At 40.9% G+C, this 24,911-nt stretch overlaps 1 protein-coding gene across 1 annotated transcript in view; it reads right to left on the bottom strand.

The window, feature by feature from the left end:
• Window positions 1-2,735: 2,735 nt before the first annotated feature.
• LOC125355296 (cystathionine gamma-lyase) overlaps window positions 2,736-24,911 on the bottom strand; it is a 48,600-nt gene continuing 26,424 nt past the window's right edge. The window contains exons 6-12 of the mRNA XM_048351580.1: window positions 24,781-24,838; window positions 24,203-24,280; window positions 21,365-21,517; window positions 10,436-10,557; window positions 8,126-8,178; window positions 3,174-3,312; window positions 2,736-2,877 (exon numbers count right to left, since the gene is read on the bottom strand). Coding sequence (XP_048207537.1) covers window positions 2,869-2,877; window positions 3,174-3,312; window positions 8,126-8,178; window positions 10,436-10,557; window positions 21,365-21,517; window positions 24,203-24,280; window positions 24,781-24,838 — 612 coding nt within the window. The 3' untranslated portion in view covers window positions 2,736-2,868. The remainder of the gene's footprint in view (window positions 2,878-3,173; window positions 3,313-8,125; window positions 8,179-10,435; window positions 10,558-21,364; window positions 21,518-24,202; window positions 24,281-24,780; window positions 24,839-24,911) is intronic.

The raw sequence follows: 24,911 nt of genomic DNA, 5'->3' as shown, positions 1-24,911 counted from the left end.
CACCATTTTTCTTTCTTAGATCATATAGGATCAAACACCAATTGTAATTATTTGAAGAAAGAAAGGGATTAAATAATTTTTTCCCTTACACTTTCTTAAAGGTCAGGGGCTTTTTTAGTAAGGTTTTTATTTTTATCCTTTTTTGCTTTTGTTGTTGTACTTAGTAGTTGATTTGTAACTTATACAAAGAAGCTACCAGCCTTAAAACAGTCCACTCTGGCTAAGTGTTAGAGCAGTGAATGCTAATATACTTGTTTGGACTACTGTTAGTTTAATCAAAATTACTAGATGATATAGGGCCTACGTATGTATTACATGTTATTTGGTATACTGGGAATCACTTAAGAATAAAACCTTTATCATGTGAAAAAAATTTATTGCTGGACATCAGTGGCTTATGCCTGTAATCCTACTCAGGAAGCTGAGATCTGAAGATCAGAGTAGGAAGTCAGCCTGGGAAGGAAAGTCCATTAGATTTTTATCTCCAATTAACTAATACTCCAAATAACTACCAAAAAAAAGCCAACAGTGGAGCAGTGGCCCAAGTTGTAGAGAACTAGCCTAGACCCCAAAAGTTAAAAGACAGTGTCCAGGTCCTGAGTTCAAGCCCTAGAAATGGCACAATACAAAAAACTTATTATTTGTATTAGCTACATATTTGGTTAGTTCATCTACCAGGTGTTTTTTTTCTAACATTCAAATATTTTTTTTAAAATTCTCTAACCAGTTGGTTAAGACAGCTTGTGGATATGTAAAATGGGAACCACCCGCTCTCCAACCTGAACAATGAATAGTCAAATGAATAACTAGTCTGTTCCTTAGTAACAGCAGCACACTGCTCTGAATCTAAACTGTAAGAGAGTGGGATGGATAGTTTTATTTGCCTGGCTTAAAAATTCAAAACCTTAGACATATCACTTAGTGAAGCACCATCCCCAAATTGACAAGGGGGGAGGGAATTACTCTGAGCATCAAATGTACATATGATTTCATAATGGTCCATGGAGCAAAATCATTAGCATCCTCACTCTAACTACGAGGCAGAGAACTGACATCAGGCTGGACAGCTTACCTGCTCAAATGAAGGTCAAATGTCCTATTTCTACTTTTCTATGATGGAGCTCTGTAAAAGGTTTTTATTTTCCCTCCAACTACCTAAATTCTCCAGGAAAAAAATTAATGTGAATTTTGCAGAAAAAAAGCCCTATTACAGAGGTGCCAGCACCAAAAAAATTGTAGTTTTTGACTTATAGACTATTGACTTTAGCATACTCATAGCATAGCATATTGACTTTTAGCATAGCTATAAAAGGATCTGTTTTGTTCTTTTGTTTTTGCTCAGGGTTTTTGTTTTTGAACTAAGGGTTAGTACTGTCCCTTAGTTTTTTCACTCAAAGGTAGTCTCTAACTTTGGAGTCAGAGTTCCAAATCCAGCATTGTGCTGGTTAATTGTATATAAGAGTCTTGTGAACTTTTCTGACAGAGTTGGCTTCCAACTGTGATCCTCAGATATCAGTCTCCCTAGTAGCTAGAATTATAGGTATGAGAGGCCAGCATCAAGCTAAGATTCTGTTTTTAAATATACTTTTTTCAGCTCAATAAGTTTACCATTACAGATAAATATGTAAAAATATAAAAGTAGACTTTAAGCTACCATGTATATAATTTATGACTAATCTGAAAATACTAAGTTTTGAGGCTAATATTCATTTAGATTTATAAAATTAATATCTGGCTGAGACCGCTAAGAGAAGTCATTGGAATTAAAAAGGACCCAAGGGCCAAGCACTAGTGGCTCATTCCTATCATCCTACTTACTCAGGAGACTGACATCTGAGGACCTAATGATCTGAGATCAAAGCCAGACAAGTCAGGAAAATCTGTGAGAATCTTATATTCAGTTAACCAGCAAAAAAAAAGTAGAAGTGGAGGTGTGGCTCCAGTGATAGAGTGCCAGTCTTTTTCTTTTTTTTTTTTTTTTTTTTTCTTTTTTTGCCAGTCCTGGGGCTTGGAATCAGGGCCTGAGCACTGTCCATGGCTTCTTTTTGCTCAAGGCAAGCACTCTGCCACTTCAGCCACAGTGCCACTTCTGGCCGTTTTCTGTATATGTGGTGCTGGGGAATTGAACCCAGGGCTTCATGTATATGAGGCAAGCACTCTTGCCACTAGGTCATATCCCCAGCCCCTAGCGTGCCAGTCTTGAGCAACAAAGCTGAGAGACAGCTGAGAGAGAGGGACCTGATTTCAAGCCCCAGTTAATGGCCCACCTCTTCCCCCCCCCCCCCCCAAAAAAGACACAAGAACACAGGATAGGGTTATATAATACCGGAATATCACATGGAAGCTGAGAGTGGCTCAAGTGGGAGAGCACTTGCGTGTGGCTCTGAGCTCACAGAAAAGAATCACCTTTGATCAATAAAAATGACAATGGGATACATTTGATAATTACTACATGCTATTTTTTAAACTAACTTGTAATAAGTACAATGTTAAATCAGAAAAATTTCAAGTAAGCTTTTCAAAATTGTTTGATTTATTTTTCCGCTTATGGTAATTAAGTGTAAACCATTGCTTTGAGTCATTTTTTTCAACAATATACAAAAATTATACTCAATTGAAAACCATTCACTTCATAATTCAACTTCACACAAAACAACAAAGATGAATTAGCCATATACTGAAAACATAATCAAAATAAATCTTATGTTATGAAAACAACATGATCCCAGAAAGCACCAGTGCCTCCAAATTCTCATTTGAAAATTCTGCAAAGGCTCATTGATGGTCCCTTCTATTGTTCAGAAGCTTCCAGTCTTCTTGAGAAGCAGTGTCTAACAGAAATTGTGGATTGCTAGTAGGAATCTTCACTTAAGGATGCTATAGACAATGCACAAGAAAAATACAATATCAAACCTCAAAGTAAAGACTTCACTTCCCTCATCAGAATACTTCCACCCTTAAAATCTACATTTTGAGTTTCCTGCACGTTTATCCACCATGTCTATTGTAGGAAAGCAAAACCTTTAGAGTTCACAGTGAGACCACTGTACAAACATAGTTTCTCCCTTCTTCAAAGTTAAACATAGGCAGGCAGCCACACACGCAGGCACACATGCATGAGCGCCCAAGCGCGCGCGCGCACACACACACACACACACACACACACAACTTACTGCTGCCTTCAAAGCTTGATCGAGATCATCCAGCAGGTCTTTTTCATCTTCTAAGCCCACAGAGAGTCGAATCAGTGTGTCACTAATTCCAAGAATATCTCTGTCACTCTTAGGCACTGATGCATGGGTCATGAATGCCCTGGAAGAAGATATGAATAAATTTTGATCTCTATATTGTGGAAGCATATGTATGTCTCATGTATCACAATTAACTTCCAATTTGTCTATTCCAAGTATCAATTTTTATACCCTTATAATTTTTTCCCAGGGAAAAAAAATATCTGGGCTGGGCATACCGGTGGCTGGCTGGTGCCTGTAATCCTAGTTACTCAGGAGGGTAAGATCTAAGGATCACAGCTCCCAACCAGCCCAGGCAGGAAAAGTCCATGAGACTCCTATCTCTAATAAACTACTCAGAAAAGGGCAGAACTGGCACTGTGGCTCAAGTGGTAAAGCACTTGCCTTGAGCATACAGAGGCTCAAGGACAGTGCTCAGGTCCTTACTTCAAGCCCTAGGACTGGCCAAACAAAACAACAAAAAAGGAATTATCAGCCAACTATGACAGCATATACCTGGAATCTCAATACTTGGTAAACTAAGGCAGAGGAGGTCAAGGTCATCTAGGGCTATGTAATGAGACTCATAAAAAAAAAAGAAGAAGAAAAGAAAAGAAATAGGAGGAGGAGGAAGAGGAGGAGGAGGAGGAGGAGGAGGAGGAGGAGGAGGAGGAGGAGGAGGAGGAGGAGGAGGAGGAGGAGGAGGAGGAGGAAGAGCAAGAAGAAGAACAAGAAGAACAAGAAGAAGAACAAGAAGAAGAAGAAGAAGAACAAGAAGAAGAAGAAGAAGAAGAAGAAGAAGAAGAAGAAGAAGAAGAAGAAGAAGAAGAAGAAGAAGAAGAAGAAGAGAAAAGTAAAGAAAAAAGAAAAACATCTCCTCTAATAACAATTTTAAGTGAAATTCACTATTTTTTAAACCTAGTTATACTATTCATTAGTAATACTTAAGACAACTGAGTTACTATTACAGGAGAGACAAATCGTACATTTGACTACTTGCATAAATTCAGCTTTGGTCTGGAACCAAATGACCAGGATGCTAGGCATATACTTATAAAATGCCTGTTGTACCATGAGCTCATGGAAATACTTAAGTCTGAATCAATGAATTACTCTAGAACTTCTCCTATTGGGAGAGATAGGACCATCATTAACAACCATGAAGTATTAAGAATTCACTTATTAACCATAATATAGAGGCCTTGACCTAGAAACTTAGAATTATCGATGTGTTTAATAGTACACCACTAGGGCTGAAAATGTATCTTAGTGGAAGAGTGCTTGCCTAGCATGCATGAAGCCCTGGGTTCAATTCCTCAGCACCACATAAACAGAAAAAGCCAGAAGTAGTGCTATAGCTCAAGTGGTAGAGTACTAGTCTTGAGCAAAAGGAAGCCAGGGACACTGCTCAGGCCCTGAGTTAAAGCCCCAAGGCTGGAAAAAAAGAAAGAAAAGAAAGAAAAAGGACACCACTAGAACAGAGGACACCTTACAAAAGTATATATACTGACTCATATAATTGTAACCCCTCTCTACATCACTTCTATAATAACAATACAATAGATTCGCTTTTTTTTTTTTAAAGTGCACCACTATTATGTATCAGGTATTGTAGTAAAGATTAGGACATTAACAACAATGGAGTCTTTTCTCTCCCTTGTATAATGAAGTAAAAGCTAGAGCCTGGCTATTTTCAAGGAAAAATAACCTACATAGGATATCAAATAAGTATGGACAAAAAGAACTCCCAAAGTTTAGAAGAGAGACAGCTTTGCAGATTGAGGCCACATAAGGAGTGATGTATTTGGAGTCCATTGTAGCTCCAATGCACATATTTCCACCACTAATGCTCATCCTCTTACCACATACCACCAGTGAAATCAGGGCTAAGCCACATTCTCCAAGCTCGCTTCAGTCTCAAGGGAGGGAAAAATCCCTTTAGTTATGGTCTGAGTAAATGGGTAGAAATCTTGCTTGTCAGTCTTATGAAGTTTTTATACATAAAACTCTCCTAAAAATCGTTCTGCCCTGGCAGGGTCTTAATTCCTCAAAGGGGAGTACACATGGAGAAATAAGAACTTAGGCCTCACAGATCAATAAACTTGGATATGCATCTTGCTCCCTGCACATATGGGCTTGTAGCCTCATGAAAGTCACCTGCTCTGAGTGTTTGTCACTTTATCTGAAGTAAGAATAGCTGGTACTGATTGTGTAACTATCAACGGGCAGGCAACCTACTGGGTGATTTGTGTATATTATTTCATTATTCAAAAATTAGATAAGTTCCATCATGTGGGAACTCAGCAAAGAGTATATTTATGAGGCAGGCAAACCCCTTTCCAGACATGGAATCTGATGAACCTTGGTCTTGGGCCGCATGGTCTCTGGAAGTCTCTATTTTGCTGCAGGTTGGCTCCCAAGAAAGAGGTAGAGTGCTTATAGCCTCCAGAACTGACACCCCACAGAGACAAAACTTATAGAAAAATGGGAACTATAAAATAAAGGCAAAAATGATTGAAAGGAATTGGATAAGTTGCTTAAAAGTTGTTACAGATACTGATTAAAGAAATGTAGAAATAGACAGGTCCATACAAAGAAAGATAGAAAGAGAGCGAGAGAGACAGAGGGAAACTAGGAAGAAGAGAGGAAGAGAGAGAGAGGGAGGGAGGGAGGGAGGGAAGGAGGGAGGGAGGAAGGAAGGAAGGAAGGAAGGAAGGAAGGAAGGAAGGAAGGAAGGAAGGAAGGAAGGAGAAAGAAAGAAAGAGAAAGAAAGAAAGAAAGAAAGAAGAAAGAAAGAAAGAAAGAAAGAAAAAGAAAGAAAGAAAGAGGAAGGAGGGAGGGAAGGAGGGAAGGAGCCAGCAAAGGAGGGAAAGGAAGGAAGGAGAAAGAGAAAGAAAGAGAAAGAAAGTAGAGGAAGGATGGAAGATGTTTAAGTATTTACAAGTACTGGAATGTACTAGATGCCTAATAAATAATAATTCACAGCAGTAAACTTTTATGTTAACTTAATATAAACCAAAGCATTAGCTTAGGATTTTTGCCCTATGTTCTCAAAACAATCCAATGAGCTAGGAAATTAAGATCTAGAAACGATAGTAACATTTAGGAGGTCATGGAGTTAGTCCATGAAACTTAACCTAGTACATTGGCTCTGCTTCCTCCCTTCCTACTGAAGTTCTTGGATGACTTACAACAGAGATGTGAGGTTCAGAATGAAGGCTGACAGAACAGATACTACGTCCTGACCTAAATTCACTCCTCCACTGGCATCGGCATTTTAGCCTACACTGGATGTCTGATGGACAACAAACTTTACACCAAAGCCCTAAATAAATCAGGACACATCTATTTTTAAGGAAGGAGCCCTAAAGCTATACACATTTCATTACTGTGAAAAGCAAAACAATTTCATATGCTCCGTGTGCCCTCTTGTGCATCCAAATTTCCTAGCAGGAATTTTGAAAGACATGAAAACAGTATTGTCTGAACAATTTCAAATTCTTATTTGGACACCATGGATTATATTTTAACTCTATGAGATTGTTTGACTATCCTAGAACTACAAACTATTATGAGAAGGCAGGAAATATCCCCTAACATCCCTGACATTGTTCAATACAATGCTTCTAAGATGTAGAGGTTACATAGATGAGTAAGAAAATTAAACCAAACAAACAAAAAGTATGTACTTAGAACAGTTGAAAAATCTATTAGGTAATGTTGTTGAACTATCCTAGTATAAGAAGTACAATATATGGTCAGAGCCACCTACAGTTCACAAATGGTAGGTGGGACAGGTAATAAACAATCATCAATACTTTAATTGTTAATCCCATTTTTAAAAGTGAAGTTTAATAGTTGAGTAAATGGCACAAACACATCTCAAATCTGGATCTGGGCTGCTTTCATCTCCTGTCACTTTTTGGTGTACTTAAAGCCTCAAGAGTAAAAGTGCCAACATATTCTGTGTGACATTTGCGTGAATCCGCTAAGCCTTTTGGATCCTTATTTGCTTGTCTATAAAATAAACTGCTTGACCTTATGTTGCTTCCTGTTCTGTCTTCTGGTGATTTATAAAACAGATGAACTGACTGGATCAGATAGTGAACAGTCTAGAACACAAAATTAAGAGTTTGGAAGTACTTTGCAGACTACATGCAGCCATGAAATATTTATCCTACAGAGATTTGGCAGTATCTAGTATGGTTCTTCTCTCACCACCAGGGCATAGAGGACATTCACCAGAGACATATTTTCTTATTTCCCAAAGAGCCATGAAAACAGCTTTCCCAGGCTTCCTTACAAGGCCAGATGACATAGGACAGGTTGCACTGAGGCAGAGGGCAGACATCCTAGAATGTAATTACAGCTGGAACTTCCTTCAGCCAGAAAAGGGAAGGAAACACCATTTGGTAGGGTACAGCTGACGAATAAGTAACCACCACTTACATCAACAGGATCTCCATCCTGAATGGGTTACAGTGCATTCTGATTAGTCAGTCACCTCATGTCATAGTTTTTATTGTGAAATAACTTCAGTTATAGCCCAATTTTGTCATATTTCCTTTTCAGACAATCAGTAAAACTAATGTAAGACTGAAAGGTGGGTGTGATGACACCGGCCTATATTCTAGACTTAGGAAGCTGAAGTGGAAGAATCACGTGAACACAGGAATGTGGGACGAATCTGCGCAACATGATGGAGGAGGGGAAAGGAAAGATAGAAAAGGAAGAGTTGATTAGAAAGGAAAAATATTAAAGGTGTTAGAAGCCTGGCTCAGGTAGTTGAGTGCCAGCAAATGAGCAAAAGCAAGCAAGCATCAGAAAGCAAGTTTAAGTCTCAATCTCAAACAAAAAACAAAAAAGAAAGAAAAGACAAATAAAAAGATACTTACGGAAGCTCAGCAAGACTTTCATACCCTCCCAAGCTCTCAGCCAGAGTAAATAACTAGCAAAGAAAAAAATAAATTTAGAACTTCCAGCAAAATAAAAATACTAAAATGGCTCAAATTATAAATAAATATTAATGAGGAAACCCAAGAGGAAAAACAAGAACAAACTCTATAAAATAATTTCCCATATACATGCTATATTTAAACATGTAGAACAGAAAAGGTGACCAAAGTGTATCTTTTTTTTTTTCCAAAGTGTATCTTATAGTACTGTAATTCCAACTAGAGTAGGAAGGGGAAAAAAAGAACATTTTTTTAAAATTTAGAATTCCCTATAGTCTGGCCCCAAAGGATCTCATGCATCAAAGAAGCTCGCTTTCCTACGGGTAGTGATAGGGAAGCCTTAGAAATGAGGTCTAGAGAACGCACTATCATGATGAATAGATTTGTAATAATCTGCTAAGAATAAGTCAGGTTTCTTGTATTGATGTCTAAGAAAGCAGGTATAGGTTATAAACATCAAGATGGGGCCCTCTGGTATCTTAACTCCTTGCTCAATTCATGTTCCTTCTGCATTTAGCCAGTTTCTCGATTTGATTTTCTGACATGTTGTGATGCAGACCGAAGACCCTCACCAGCTCCAATGCCATGCAGCTTAAATCTTCTAACCCACCACCATTACTTCCTAACTAGCTTTTTACAAGCTATGGTTGGTGGCCTGTCTGATTTTTAGGATGACAGTGGTGTGTGTGTGTGTGTGTGTGTGTGTGTGTGTGTGTGTGTGTGATTAAGTTTGAAATCAGAGCCTTGCACAATCATTTGGTTTTTATACTCAAAACGGGTGCTTTACCACTAGACCCACACCTCCACTTCCATTTTTTGCTAGCTAATTGGAAAAAACTCTTACAGCCTTTTCTGCCCCAGGCTTCCGTTGAACTGTGATTCTCAGACCTGAGCCTCTTGAGTAGCAAGGATGACAGGCTAGAGCCACCAGCGACCAACTGAGGATTAGGCCATTAAAAGAAGGTCTAGGGGGAGTTTGGGTAGTTTTTGAGGTCTCATGAGAGTGAAATGCTCCAAGATCAGGTTAGACCCCGGTAACCCTCGCTCATTCCCACGTGCACTGCTATCTGGTACTAGGCCCTCACCAGACACCAAATTGATAAGGTTTGGGACAGTAATGATAATAAACAAATGTATCCACCTGTGGATATTTTGTAATAGTAACATAAACTCATGAACTAGACTAAGATGATATAGTACCCTAGAATTTTGCCTTTTTTTTTTCTGGTCCTAGGTTGAGCTCTGCGAGCTGTCCCTGAGAAAATTTTTTCCACAAGGCTAGTGCTCTACCACTTGAACCGCAGTAGCATGTCCAGCCTTTTCTGTGATTAATTGGAGATAAGAGTCTCATGGACTTTCCTGCCCTGGCTGGCTTCAAACCACAATCCTCACATCTTAGCCTCTTGAGTAGCTATGATTACAATCATGAACCACCAGCACCGGGTTTTTTGTTTTGTTTTGGAGAGGGGGTCTTGCTATGTTGCCCAGGCTTGTCTCCAAGTGATGGAATCAAGTAATCTTGCTTCAGTCTCCCATTAGTTAGGACTACAAGTGTGTGCAACTATGCTTGATTCCATTTTATAAAACATTAAAAAATTACTCATATAGCTATATTAAATTTAAACTGTCTTCCTAATTTTAGGAGAGGACAGATCTGAGACAGAAAGAGAGCTATGATTATATCTCACTTTGATATAGTCTTAATGGCTATCATATTTAACTCTTGTCTCCTCTATGAGGTCCAATAAGCACAATCTCTGGTGTTCTACAGGCCTCTCATTCAGGACTACTGAGAGCTTCCTGCCTTTTGACAACTAAGACAATGGCCTTTCTTCCTTCACTGCTAGGCATCCTCTTCTGAATATAGTTCTTCGCTCTTCACCTGAGGCAGGCTGGGAGGTGCAGGGTTTAGAAAGCCATTTGTAAGAAGGACTTCAAAGCAGCTTTGTGTACTACACTGCACAGGATTGTGAGGTCCCACAGCTTCCTTTGAAAAAGTTTTTTTTTTTAAAGAAATCTTTCAAACCTATGTCTGATAAGATCATGTCCTTCTCAAACCAATTGCAGGGCATGGAAAGCTAATCAAAGGAACGTACTCAGATGTCTGCTGCTCTGCCACGCCAGTTTGCATCATTTTGAACCCAATGCTTTCATGATGAAATTTATGGGTCCAACCTGAAGTTATGAAGCCTACAGTGAGAGGTAAAGAGGTCTGACCCCACAATTTAAAAAGCTGCTTTGAAAATTTACCTTCAGGTTCTTGAAGAAAATCTTGGCATGTTGAAGAGTACCCTTAATGTAAAAGGTGATCATCCCAGGGCAACCTGTGCACTGACGCTTGGCCAACTCATGCTGCGGATGAGAGGGCAGCCCTGTAATCACAAGGGATAGGGAAAGGCTATTTTCACATCAAACATGCAATTGGAGGGAAGGGGGAAATATATATATGAGCTTATGTAACCTGCAAAGGAACCTAATATGAGGTTAATGGCATGTCCACTGCAGACTTTTATTCTATTTCCTGTTTACTTTCAAGTTTTATTTATTTATTTTACTTTATTCAGTGTGTATGTATGTGTTTCTATGTGTGTGTCTCTGTTGGTACTAGGGCCTGACTTTATGCTCTTACTTGACTTTTTTACTCAACCACTTGAGCTCTATCTCCACTTCTGGCTTTTTGCTAGTTAATGGGAGATGAGAATCTCTTGGACTTTTTTTTTTTTTTTTTTTTTTTGCCAGTCCTGGGGCTTGGACTCAGGGCCTGAGCACTGTCCCTGGCTTCTTTTTGCTCAAGGCTAGCACTCTGCCACTTGAGCCACAGAGCCACTTCTGGCCGTTTTCTATATATGTGGTGCTGGGGAATCGAACCCAGGGCTTCATGTATACGAGGCAAGCTCTCTTGCCACTAGGCCATATTCCCAGCCCATCTCTTGGACTTTTGTGCCTGGGCTGGAATTGAACCTGGATCCTCCAATCTAGGATTACAGGTGTAGCCAGCATCATCTGACTACCTTTTTAAGTTATACTTAGTTATCATTCTTACTCTGTGTATACACTGGTATCCTTCCCACCAGAAGCACTGAGCTCCCTTCTCTTGAAGGGCCTTTGCACATGCTGGCACGTTAATGTAGACTCCTCTTTTGTTAAGTTACATCATTCTGTAATTTCTTGCTTATTATGTCCTATGCATCAGAGTAGTTCCATGAGTACTAGTTCATTTCCTTGCCACTTGCCTCATAATATTGGGCTCAGATTCCTATTAAAATAGTTGGTAGGGCTGGGAATATGGCCTAGTGGTAAAGTGCTTACTTTGTATACAGGAAGCCCTGGGTTTGATTCCTCAGCACCACATACATAGAAAAAGCCAGAATTGGCACTGTGGCTTAAGTGGTAGAGTGCTAGCCTTGAGCAAAAAGAAGCCAGGGACAGTGCTCCGGCCCTGAGTCCAAGCCCCAGGACTTGCAGAAAAACAAAACAAAACAAATAAAATAGTTGGCAATCAGTATACCTGAATTGAATGAGTCAGGAATACCTTGCCCATATCTTTGTAACAAATACTGCACAATTTTCAAGACATAGTTCAAGATGCTTCTCCCTCCACCCAAGATATATACCAATCTATAGCTCTTTACCAAACTATATGCAAGACATTTAATTTTATCTCTTTCTACCGAGGCTGACCTGATTTTCATGACACAGTCGTGTGTTTAAGAATCAACCCCATTTTATTTCATTATTTTCTTTGTAGACATTTAATGCATTAAAAAAACCAACACTGAAGGAGGGAAGATGGCGCCGCCACAGTAGGGAGGCACCCCAACTCCTCCAACTGACTAGTGAACTGGGAATTCCAGCACCCAACACCCCATCAAGAATCCAGCAAACGGGGCTGGGAATATGGCCTAGTGGCAAGAGTGCTTGCCTCGTATACATGAGGCCCTGGGTTCGATTCCTCAGCACCACATATACAGAAAAAATTGCCAGAAGTGGTGCTGTGGCTCAAGTGGCAGAGTGCTAGCCTTGAGCAAAAAGAAGCCAGGGACAGTGCTCAGGCCCTGAGTTCACGGCCTAGGACTGGCCAAAAAAAAAAAAAAAAAGAATCCAGCAAACCCAACAACCAGAAGCAACAGAGCAACTCAGGAAATGAAAAAGAGCAAAAAAAGAAGAGCCTGTAGCCTCCATGGAGCTGGAAAATCCCCAGGGTTCCCCTCCCCCACCCGCCAACCCTGGCCCGAACAGGGCCAGGCTGGGAAATGGGACCAGCAAACCAACTGCCGAAAAGTCACACCAGGAGTGCAGAGTCCAGACGGCAGGAGCTCCACGGACGGACGCCAGAACTGAGTGCAGACCAGACCTACAGAAACACCTGAGCTGCGGGACCAAACGGCCGGGATAGGACGTCGGAAGCAGGGGAACTGGGCAGCATAGATGGGGAGAGCCGGGGCGGCCCCCACCAAACAACCGATCACCGAACCCCAGCACCACAGCCCCGAGGAGCCTGCAGCGGCACGGGACGCTCACACAACCCGGGACCAGTAAGTTCCCATTACCCCCGCCATGGGAGACCAACCCTACCGGAGACCCAAGGCCTGCAAGGAGGCTAGAGCTCCCTCCCTCCCCCTCCCTACCCCAAGGTAACAAAGGAGCCAGCCATAAGTCAGGTGGCAAGGGCCCCCGCCCCCCGCAGTCTCTGGGAGGACACAGGAGCCAACAGAGGAGCTGGAGCCGGGCCGCATCGGCCCCGGCCCCTCCCCAACAGGGGCCCGGGGACCGGTGGGCATTGGAAGCCCTGCCTGAGGCGCCTGGTCCTCGTGGACTTTTTGAACAGCAGTCACAGGCCCACTGAGCCCGAACACACGCCCCCCCCTCGCAGCTGAGGCACAGAGTCTGTGGGCACCAACCCGCACTCAGACACTTGGCCCAGCTGGGGCTCGCGCATACCGCCCCCCACCCCACAGTGGACTCACGAGACGGCACAAGCGCCCCCCCAGCAGCTCCGGGCAGCACGCCCCCGGAGGAAGCACTGGAGTGCACACGCATGCGCACCCCTGAGGGCCAGCGTGGGCCAGCGTGCAAGCCCTCCAGCAAGAGGATCTCCTGCCCAAACCTCTGCAGGAGCTTCGCACAGGTGGGCAGGGCCCCAAGCAGCAGCGCCCGCTCTGGTGGGCGCACTGCACACAGGGGGGCAGGGCCCCCCTGGCGGCAGCGCCCGCTCTGGTGGGCGCACTCTGCACAGGTAGGCAGGGCCCCACGGCGGCAGTGCCAGCTCTGGTGGGCGTACGTCACACAGGTGGGCAGGGCCCCACGGCGGCAGTGCCCGCTCTGCTAGGCGCATCTCTGCACAAGTGGGTGGGCCACCCCTCAACAACACTGGCCCCGGAGCAACAGCCAAACTCAAACCCAGAGCCAGGACACAAACTAGTCTCCCACTGACAGGCCAGCTTGAACCAGCACAAAGCCAAACCAGGGAAGCCACCCACAGATCTCCAGATGCGCAAATCACAAAGAAATATAACAAGTTTCGTCAAAGGGCAAGCCAACTCGCCAGCTCCAAAAAGCAGCACGACTGAAGAGGAGATGGAGAATAAAAAACAACTGAGGCTTTGTTAGCAGAAATGATGGAAAGCATCAGAAATGAAATCAGAAAACAATTCCAGGAGTTTAGAGTAGAAGTCTAGAAGGACATCCAGGAAGCCAAGAAAGAAATGGAAGCAAAAATGGATACAGTGCAAACCTCCGTCAAAGAAGACCTTAACATCCTGAGATGTGAAATGCATGAAAAAATAGATCTAAAATACAACTCTTTAAAGGAAGAAATTTCCACGATCAGAGCTGATCTGGCAACCACAATTAGCTCTCTGACATCCATAAACTCCTCAATTGAATGCACAGCACAAAGAATTGACCATATTGAATCTGGAATCTCTCTCTTGGACGATGATGCAGCCGACAAGAACCAGAAAATTACCACACTCCAAGAAACGGGAAAGCTCCAGGGCAGAATAATCCAGGAGCTAGTGGACAAAGACAAGAGATATAATCTGCGCATAATTGGAATAGAAGAAGGAGCCGAATACCAGAGCAGAGGGCTTCAAAATATTCTCAATAAAGTGATTGAACAAAACTTCCCCAATCTCACAATGGACCCCATCCAGGTAACCAAAGCCTATAGGACACCTGGCAGACCAGACCCCAGAAAAGCCACCCCAAGGCACATAATATTCAAGACTTCAGATCTCAAGAATAAAAAGCAAATTTTGAATGCAGCCAAAGTGAAGAAAGAAATTTACTACAATGGGAAGATGATCCGAATAACAGCAGATCTCTCCACACAAACCTACCACACGTGAAGAGAGTGGAAGAACACCATCCAAGTTCTACAGGCCAACAATTGTCAACCTCAAATAAAATATCCAGCGAAGCTGGAGTTCACATTCGAGGGGAAAACCAGATCTTTCCATAGCAAAGAGGATCTAAAGGAGTATGTGAAAAAACCAGCCCTACAGTGAATTCTAAGAGGGGAATCCCACCCAACAGAAACTGTACAGGACACACAGACAGAAACAGAAAGAAACTACAATAGCCAGAACCCAACAGAAAGAGCAGCTCACTAAAGACAAGAAAAAAAGAGGAAAAACAGCCCAGCAAGAAAATGGAAGGAGAAAAACCACTCTTATCCTTGATCTCTTTGAATATAAATGGTTTAAACTCTCCAATAAAAAGGAGCAGACTGGCAGAATGGATCTGCAAACAAAAAGTTGACATCTGTTGTCTACAAGAGACCCACCTTACAGCAAGGGATAAAAACAGGCTCCAAATGAAAGGATGGAGCAAGATCTTCCAAGCAAACGCACTTACCAAAATGGCAGGAGTAGCCATTCTTATCTCAGACAAGCTGGACTTCTCATTAAAAGCAACTCAAAAAGACAAAGAAGGCCACTATATTTTAATACAAGGAAAAATCCAGAATCAAGCCATCACGGTGATAAATGTATACTCACCGAATAAAAGAGGCCCTATATATGTCAAGCAAATTCTCACAGAACTACAGAACAAGATAGACCCAAACACAATCATAGTGGGTGACTTTAATACCCCACTTTCTCCAAGAGACAGATCCAACACCCAGAGGATTAGCAAGGGAGCTAAGGACCTAAGTAACACCAGATCCCAAATGGATCTGACGGACCTATACAGAATCTTCCACCCTACAGAGACCCAATACACCTTCTTCTCAGCAGCACATGGATCATACTCCAAAATAGACCATGTCATAGCCCACACAAAGAACCTCAGCAAATACCAAAGTATTGACGTCATCCCATGTATTATATCTGACCACAGTGGAATAAAGGTAACCCTCAATAACAACGGTTACCACAGAGGCTATACACACTCTTGGAGGCTAAACCCCACACTGTTATCCAACACTTGGGCCACAGACCAAATTAAAGATGAAATTAACAAATTCATAAGCCACAATGACAATGAAAATACATTACAAAGAAACCTATGGGACACAGCTAAGGCAGTACTGAGGGGCAAGATCATCACCCTCAGCACTCACATTAAAAGAATGGAAGCAGAGCAGGTGAATAACCTCACGATGAAACTGAAACAACTGGAGAAACAAGAATGATCGAACCTAAAATGACTAGGAGGAGAGAGCTCACAAAGATTAAAGAAGAGATAAATCTGAGTGAAAATAGAAAGACCATTCAACAAATAAATAAGACTAAAGGCTGCTTCTTTGAGAAAATAAATAAAATTGACAGACCCCTCGCAAGAATTACAAAAAAAAGAAGAGAAGAGACTCATATACGTAAAACCAGGGACTCCACCAGAAAAATTACAACAAGTACACACGATATTCAAACAATCATAAGGAACTATTTCCAGAACCTCTACTCACTAAAAAACAATAATTTTACAGAAATGGATCAATTCTTAGAGAAGTATAAACTGCCCAAACTGAACTAAGAAGAAATAAATCAACTAAATAAACCAATAACTTACAGCGAGATACAGGGGGTAATCAAGAACCTCCCTACTAAGAAAAGCCCAGGCCCAGATGGATTCACCAACGAAATCTATAAAACCTTTAGTGAGGAGCTAATACCAATACTCCTCAAACTCTTCCGTGAAATAGAAATAGAGGGAGAAATCCCAAACTCATTCTATGAAGCTAATATCATACTCATTCCCAAACCAGGCAAAGACCCAACAAAAAAAGAGAACTACAGACAAATATCACTAATGAACACAGACGCAAAACTCCTCAATAAAATATTAGCTAACAGGATCCAGAAACTGATCAAGAAAATTATACACCATGACCAAGTAGGCTTCATCCCACAGTCACAAGGATGGTTCAACATCCATAAATCAATCAATGTAATTCACCACATAAACAGAACTAAAATCAAGAATCACATTGTTATCTCAGTTGATGCCCAAAAAGCCTTTGACAAAATACAATACCCATACTTGTTAAAAGCTCTAGAGAGAACAGGAATAGATGGAACATTCCTCAAAACAATAAAAGCCATATACAACAGACCAACTGCTAACATCAGATTAAATGGAGAGAAACTTAAATCATTCCCCCTAAACTCAGGAATAAGACAAGGATGCCCACTCTCCCCACTTCTTTTCAACATAGTGCTGGAATCCCTAGCCATAGCAATAAGGCAAGAGGAGGACATCAAAGTGATCCACATTGGCAAGGAAGAAATCAAGCTATCCCTATTCGCAGATGACATGATCTTATATCTGAAAGAACCAAAAACCTCAGTCCCCAAACTCCTACACCTAATAAACCATTTGGCAAATTAGCAGGATACAAAATCAATCCACAAAAGTCAGCAGCTTTTCTGTACACCAGCAGTGTACAAGCAGAAAAGAAAATTATGGAAACAATTCCATTTACAGTAGCCAAAAAAAATAAATAAATAAAGTACCTAGTGACCAACCTAACCAAGGACGTGACAGACCTATTTAACAAGAACTATAAAAATCTAATAAGGGAAATCAAAGAAGACACAAGGAAATGGAAAGACCTCCCATGCTCATGGGTAGGCAGAACCAATATAGTGAAAATGGCCATATTACCCAAATTGTTATACAAATTTAATGCAATCCCTATCAAAATCCCAGTCACATTCTTCACGGAAATAGAGAAAGCAATCCATAAATTCATATGGAACAGCAAAAGACCTAGAATAGCCAAAGCGATTCTAGGCAAAAAAAAAAGCAGTGCAGGACGTATCACAATACCTGACTTCAAGCTCTACTATAGGGCCATCATAACAAAAACAGCCTAGTATTGGTATAAAAACAGACCAATGGATCAGAATTGAAGACCTAGAAATAAAACCACACTCTTACAGTCAGCTGATATTCGACAAAGGAGCTAAAGACATACAATGGAATAAACATAGCCTCTTCAACTACTTGTGCTAGGAGAACTGGGAAGCCATATGCAGAAAACTCAAAGTAGACCCAAGCCTATCACCATGCACCAAGAACAACTCAAAATGGATCATGGACCTCAATACCAGACCTGAATCCTTGAAACTACTGAAGGACAGAGTAGGAAAGACGCTAGAACGTATAGGCACAGAAAGGAACTTCCTGAATATAGTCCCAGGGGCACAACAAATAGGGGAGAGACTCGACAAATGGGACTACTACAAATTAAAAAGTTTCTGCATAGCTAAGGACATAGCCACCAAAATAGAAAGACAGCCAACTATATGGGAAAGGATCTTCACCAGCACAGCAACAGACAAGGGCCTAATATCTGTCATCTACAGAGAACTAAAAAAACTAAGCCCCTCCAAGCCCAATAAACCAATTAGGAAATGGGCAAAGGAGCTCAAGAGAGACTTCACAAGAGAAGAGATAAAAATGGCAAAGAAACATATGAGGAAATGTTCAACATACCTGGTAGTAAAGGAAATGCAAATAAAAACCACCCTGAGATACCACCTCACCCCAGTTAGAATGGCCTATACTCTGAACTCAGGAAACAACAAATGCTGGAGGGGGTGCAGGGAAAGAGGAACCCTTCTCCATTGTTGGTGGGAGTGCAAATTAGTACAACCACTTTGGAGAACAGTATGGAGGTTTCTCAAAAAGCTCAATATAGACCTACCCTATGACCCAGCCATACCACTCCTAGGCATCTATCCTGAACAACAGATCCCAAGATATCAAAAAGACATTTGTACTTCCATGTTTATCACTGCACAATTCACAATAGCCAAAATATGGAAACAACCCAGATGCCCCTCCACAGATGAATGGATCCAAAAAATATGGTACCTATACACAATGGAATACTACATAGCGATTAGGAATGGTGAAATATTGTTATTCTCAGGGAAATGGTCAGAACTTGAACAAATAATGTTGAGCGAGACAAGCCTAGAACACAGAAAACAGGGGCATGATCTCCCTGATATATGACTGTTAAGATGGGGTGACAGAGACAGTAGAGACAAGGTCTGTGAAACCAAAAACTGCTTATCAAATGGTATTTCCCACAGGATTGGGTCAGCGATCCAACATTATGTAACTAAAACCAAACAACTACTCAACATATAAAGGTAAAAAATTGACCTCTTAGTGGAATACAACAGCTCAAAAGCTATGTATGTACGTTCTTATAAGACTACTGTCTACATATTGTCTAATGTCGACATTACATTTAAAGCCCTAGGCGAATTTTCTTTGGCATAGGCCACGTGGCTACTATATATGTTCTTGGAACAATGGGTATTGTGTATATGTCTGCCTGACTTAGGGAAGGGAAAGAAAAACAGGGTGTAAGATATCACAAGAAATGTACACACTGCCCTACTATGTAACTGTACCCTTTTTGTACAACACCTTATCAAAAAATTTTTGTTTAATTAATAAATAAATTTTAAAAAACCAACACTATCTCCTACACAAGGCTAAAGGTCTAGAAATAATCTTGCTATAACACAACATTACATAAAGATATATATATATACTCAAAAATTACCATACTATGAAAAATTGTACAAAAAGAGCCACAAATTTTGCCAGGCAGAATGATATGTGCCTATAATCCTATCACTTGCAAAGCTGAAACAGGATGACCCAGCTATTTCACAGAGTGAGCTGATGGCTGGTCCAGGCCATCCTGATACTTGGCACAGTCTTTACTATCCTATATATTCAAGACTACATGGATAGATACCTTGAAAGGTTCTAAAAGCACTTAAAGATCATCATAAGGGCTGGGACTATGGCCTAGTGATAAAGTACTCACCTCATATACATGAAGCCCTGGGTTCAATTCCTCAGCACCACATATATAAAAAAAAGCCAGAGTGGTGCTGTAGCTCAAGTGGTAGAGTGCTAGCCTTGAGCAAAAAGAAGCCAGGGACAGTGCTCATGCCTGGAGTTCAAGCCCTAGGACGGGCCAAAAAAAACAAACAAAAAAATCATCATAATTTAAATATGGGTAAAGTAGGCTCAATTCTGCTGGCTAATGTCAATAATTCTGGTTACTTAAAGGACTATGATCTAGGATCTAGGTTCAAAGCCAGCCCAGATAGACAGATCCAACAGATTCTTATGTCCAGTTAACCAGCAAAAGGCTCAGAGTGGAAGCTTATAGCTCAAGTCGTAGCATGCTAGCCTTGGGTGAACTGAAAAGCTAAGGTAGTATGTGAAGCTCTGAGTTCAAATACACACACACATATGATGGTTAAAATTACTCAAAGAGTAGCATAACTTGCTAAACTCCACATTGTGGGGCACACCTGCCCAGACGCCTTGCATATGAGGCGGTTCTAAGGGCCCTGACTTAGATATGAGCCGCCCCTTTGGGAGGTCCCATGACATCACCCCTGATGGACAGATCTGGCGTCAAATCACAGCCCCTACGTAGGTGCAGCTATCCCTCCCCTTCCACCGCCCCCCAACCTGTGTAACAGATCTTTTCCTGAATTAAACGAGTTTGGCTCCAACCAGTTTCCAGGCTGCCTGTTTGTCCTCTGTGGAGAAGGGGGCTGGGTGGTGGTCTGTCAGCCCCCACACCCTCTTCCTGGACCCGCCCGTGTGGAGTACTCTTTCCCGTCTCTCCTGCAGGACATGAGAGCGCGAGGCTAAAAACCCCCTGCACACATGAGCATTTCTTTCACCAAACTGAAATAAAAAGAAAGAATTTGAGCCACGCCTTGGTGGCTCACACCTGTCATTCTAGCTACTCAGGAGACTGACATCTCAGAGTAGAGTTAGAAGCCAGCCCGGTAAGAAAGCCCATGAGACTCTTATCTCCAATTAAACAACAGAAAACCTGGAGTGGGCACTGTAGCTCAGAGTGCCTTGAGCAAAACAGCCCAGAGACAGCACCTCAGCCCTGAATTCAAGCCCCAAGACCAACAACAAAAGTAAGAAATTGAGAGAATTGGTATGTCAGAGCCAAATTTAAATGGGACAAACTTCTCCAATTAGATTTATGGTGAATAGTAGACTGACAAGATTATAAAGATGGAAGTGGAGCTGTGGCTCAAGTAGTAGAGAGCTAGCCTTCGGCAAAAGAAGTTCAGGGACAGGGCCCAGGCAGAGTTCAAGCGCCAGGACAGGAAGAGGAGGAGAAAGGAGGAGGGAGGAGGGGGAGGGGGAGGGGGAGGGGGAGGGGGAGGGGGGGAGGGGGAGGGGAGGGGGAGGGGGAGGGGGAATGAAATTATAAACAAATCAACTCTCAAGGACTGTCCTGCAATCTTGGAATGGGCTTGCATAAACCCCTTACAGCTAAACACCACTACTGGAACATCTACTATGTAAGACTGATGTTTCATTTGGTTTGGTTTTTTGAGAAACGAACTTTGGTTTTGTAACTCAGGCTGGCCTCCAACTCAAAATCCTTCTGCCTCTATCTTCTAAGTGATGGGATTATAGATATGCACTATCATACTCAACCAAGAGAATTTTTTTAAACATCCAAGTACCCATATTACTATTGGGAATACAATGTCACCTTTTGCCAGACCTGTCATAGTCTGACACCGAAATAATAAACAATAATAATAAACATAGGCATATGAAAGTACCTAGTTTACAAATTACATGAACAAATACCTAGGATAACCCTTAAAGATGTGATATATGTACATATTCTTAGAAGTTAGATCATCATACCAGGATAAATAACCTTTTCTACCCGGGGATTAGCTTCCAGGAACTGGGCCACAGCCATTCCATTTTTGAAATGCTTCTCCATTCGAAGTTCTAGTGTCTTCAGACCACGATTACAGAGGTAACATTCAATGGGAGACGGAATGGCTCCCAGACCTGAGAAATAAATATATCCTGGGTTAGTTTGAAAGCATAGTGGAGCCCAGAAAATTCTCTCTGATACTTCTTTTCATAAGACATGACAGTGACAGTGAGGCTCAATGCTTTAGTTTCAGGAGGCAAGCTGATATATGAAATCAATCCTGAAACCCAATTAGACAACGATGCTCTAAAATAAGAATCCTGTAAACAAAGTAAAAATCCAGAGCTGATGAAGTGGCCCAAGTGGTAGAACACCTGTCGAGGATGCACAAAATCCTGAGTTCCAACCCCAAGAGCACACATACAAAAAAATACTTTTCCCACAATAGTATGAAATTTTCAATTATGAAGTAATTAGTCTTTGTATGAGTTCAGTGACATGACATACGGCCCATTGCTTAACCTTACCCTTCTTTGAAAAATTATAACAATACACAGAGAACACAGCAGGTCAATTATAATAACTACTGAACATTCTACTAGATTTCTAACTTTTGGGTAAAGCAGTTTAGGATTTTACATGCAAATGAATTCCAGGAAATTGAAATGGGGTTTTTGTTGTAGTTTTCGTGTTTGTTCTTTTTGTTTTGTTTTGTTTCTTTTCAGTCTTGGTGGGGTGGGGGGACAGAAATCGTGGGACAAAGGGTGAACAAATGCAGAAGAGGCACTAACTAGACACTATGTTGAAAATGAACTATACAATTTATGGGTGGGGACAGGACAGAGAAGCTAGTAGAGAACAAAAGTCAGGGTGACATTGTCCCAAAAGAAATCACTCATTAGCTCACTTATGAAAAACCCCTGTGTAGATCACCTTTATTAAACAAAAAAAAAAAGAAAAAAATGGTTTATGTGCTACCAGGATATATAGCTTAAAAAGAGTATGTTCCTACCAGATACCTACTTAAAAATACAAATTTATACACCTTGAGTACTATTTAAAATTAAACCAAATTCCAGGTATAAAACATATACTTTATGAAAACCAGTATTTCAAATAATCACAGCACAACTTGTCATTGCTAAAATATGAAACCAACCCAGATGCCCCTCAAGAGAGTAGTGGATCAAGAATTATACACAATGGAATTCTATGCCTCTATCAGAAAGAACGACACTGCCCCATTCACAAGGAAATGGAAGCACTTGGGGGAAAAAAAATCGCACTAAGCGAAGTGAGCCAGACCCAAAGAAACAGGGATGCTATGATTTCCCTCATAGGGAATAATGAGTACATGTTTAGGTTAGTCATAGCAGAAGATCACAATAGTGCAATAGCTATACCAATATGAACACATAAGGTGATGCTAAGTGAAATGAACTCCATGTTATAGAAATAAGTGGTATATCATTATTGTAATTATTTTCAACATGCCATGTGAAACAGTACCGTATTTTTCCTTTTTCTTTTTTTTTCTCTCTCATATTCTTCCTGTGTTTTTACCCCTGCTATCACTGTATCTGATCTTAGTACCCTGGGTACTGTATATATATTAGAACTGAGGAAGGGAAAGGGAATACCAAAATTGAGAGACAAAGGATAAAAAGACAAACCATACCAAAAGCAATACTTATAAAACCATTTGGTGTAAGAAACTGTACAACTCATGGTGGGAGAGGGCAGGGGAAGTGGATAGGTGTGGGAAAATGGGGGGAGGTAACAAGTTGGATAAGAAATGTACTCATTGCTTTATATGAAACGGTAACCCCTCTGTACTTCACTTTGATAATAAAGAAAAAAATAAACAGAAAGGATGGCGTGCTTGCCTGGTATGTACAAAAAAAATAAGGTGTATTAAGCTGAATGCCAGTGGCTCATGCCTGTCATCCTAGCTACTCAGGAGGCTGAGATCTGAGTATCTTGTTCAAAGCCAGCCCAGGAACACAAATGCATGAAACTTATTTCTAACCAGTAAAAAGTTAGAAGTAGAGCCTGAGTTCAAGTCCAGTACCAGCACACACAAGAAAATTTAGTAAATCTTAAAACTAATAATTTGTTTAGGCTTAGACAAATGGTCAGTGATATTAGTATGAAAGGTCAGGAACACATGGTTAACATCTGTAATACTCAAGAGGCTGAGATCTGAGGATCATGGTTCGATGCCAGTCTAGGAAAGAAAGTCTACAAGACTGTTATCTCCAATTAACTATCAAAAAGCCAGAAGTGGAGCTGTGGCTCAAGGGATAGGGTTCTAGCTTTGATTAAAAATGCTCAGGGACAGCACACAGGCCCCACATTCAAGCCCTAGGACCAGCACTGAAAACAAAAAAGAATGACTACAGAAAACTCGACATCAATAAAAGCTTAGCTCAGGAAGTGGAGATTTGGATGATGAAAGTTTAAAATCAGCCTCAGCAGAAAAGTTCACCAAACTCCTTCTCCAAATTAAGCATCAAAAGCAGAGAAAGAGGTGTGGCTCAATGGTAGAGCCCCAATTTAGCAAGCCTGAGGTTCTGAGTTCAAACTCCAGTACCACAAAAAAAAAAAAAATTAACATTGATAGGATAACAGAATTCACTGCTTGTTTCATGTCATTGAGTTTCTTATGCCATATAAACTGTAGTCTTTTATCACTATTTGTTCTGTTCCTTCAAAAGTCAGAACTTTCTACTCTCTTAATGTTTTATAACATTTATGCAGATACCGATTTCACATGGACACACTGGTGGCATGAAAGAAAATCTAGGCTTTTTACTTACTGTTCTGCAAGAAGCGAAGCCTGTCATGGAGGTCTTCAGAATTAACAGACACTAAGCCCATGACAACATCACTGTGACCTAAAACAAAGCAAAACATTGACAGGGTTTGAGATGTGATTCAATGGTAGAGTATTGGCCTAGCATGCCCAAAGCCCTGGGTTCTATCCTCAACATAGAAGGTAAAAATACATTAAAAACAATTTATGTTTTTTCTTCATTTCATATTTTGGGGTGGAGGGAACTAATTAAGAAAAAGTCTTAGAAAATAATTTTAAGTAAATGATTCTGATTGACAAAAATAATACTATACATATAACAGTAAAATGAAAAATCACTAAATAAAAGGATAATCTTTATAGTAAACTTGAGTCCTTTTTATGAATCATGAAGGAACATCATTCTGTCTACTATAAATGAATTCAAATATTTAACCAAAGTGCAATTAAAAATTTTTTCCACAGGAGTCACAAGTGAATCCTATGCAATAGTAGAACAAAATGATATAAAATATCAAGCTCTATATTGTTTTTCATTCATCATGGAAGAAGAAGATTCTATGTAGACAGTGTGCATCTTACCATTCATGTATTTTGTGGCAGAATACATACAAATATCAGCTCCCAGAGCCAAAGGTCGCTAAAACACACAAAAGTTTCATCATTTATTTAAATTCATGATTATTAAAATTTTACTAATCAATTTCATTGCT

The sequence above is a fragment of the Perognathus longimembris genome, chromosome 7 (assembly GCF_023159225.1).
Source record: "Perognathus longimembris pacificus isolate PPM17 chromosome 7, ASM2315922v1, whole genome shotgun sequence".
NCBI classification, from domain to species: domain Eukaryota; kingdom Metazoa; phylum Chordata; class Mammalia; order Rodentia; family Heteromyidae; genus Perognathus; species Perognathus longimembris.
This window is presented reverse-complemented; position numbering and strand designations above follow the sequence as displayed.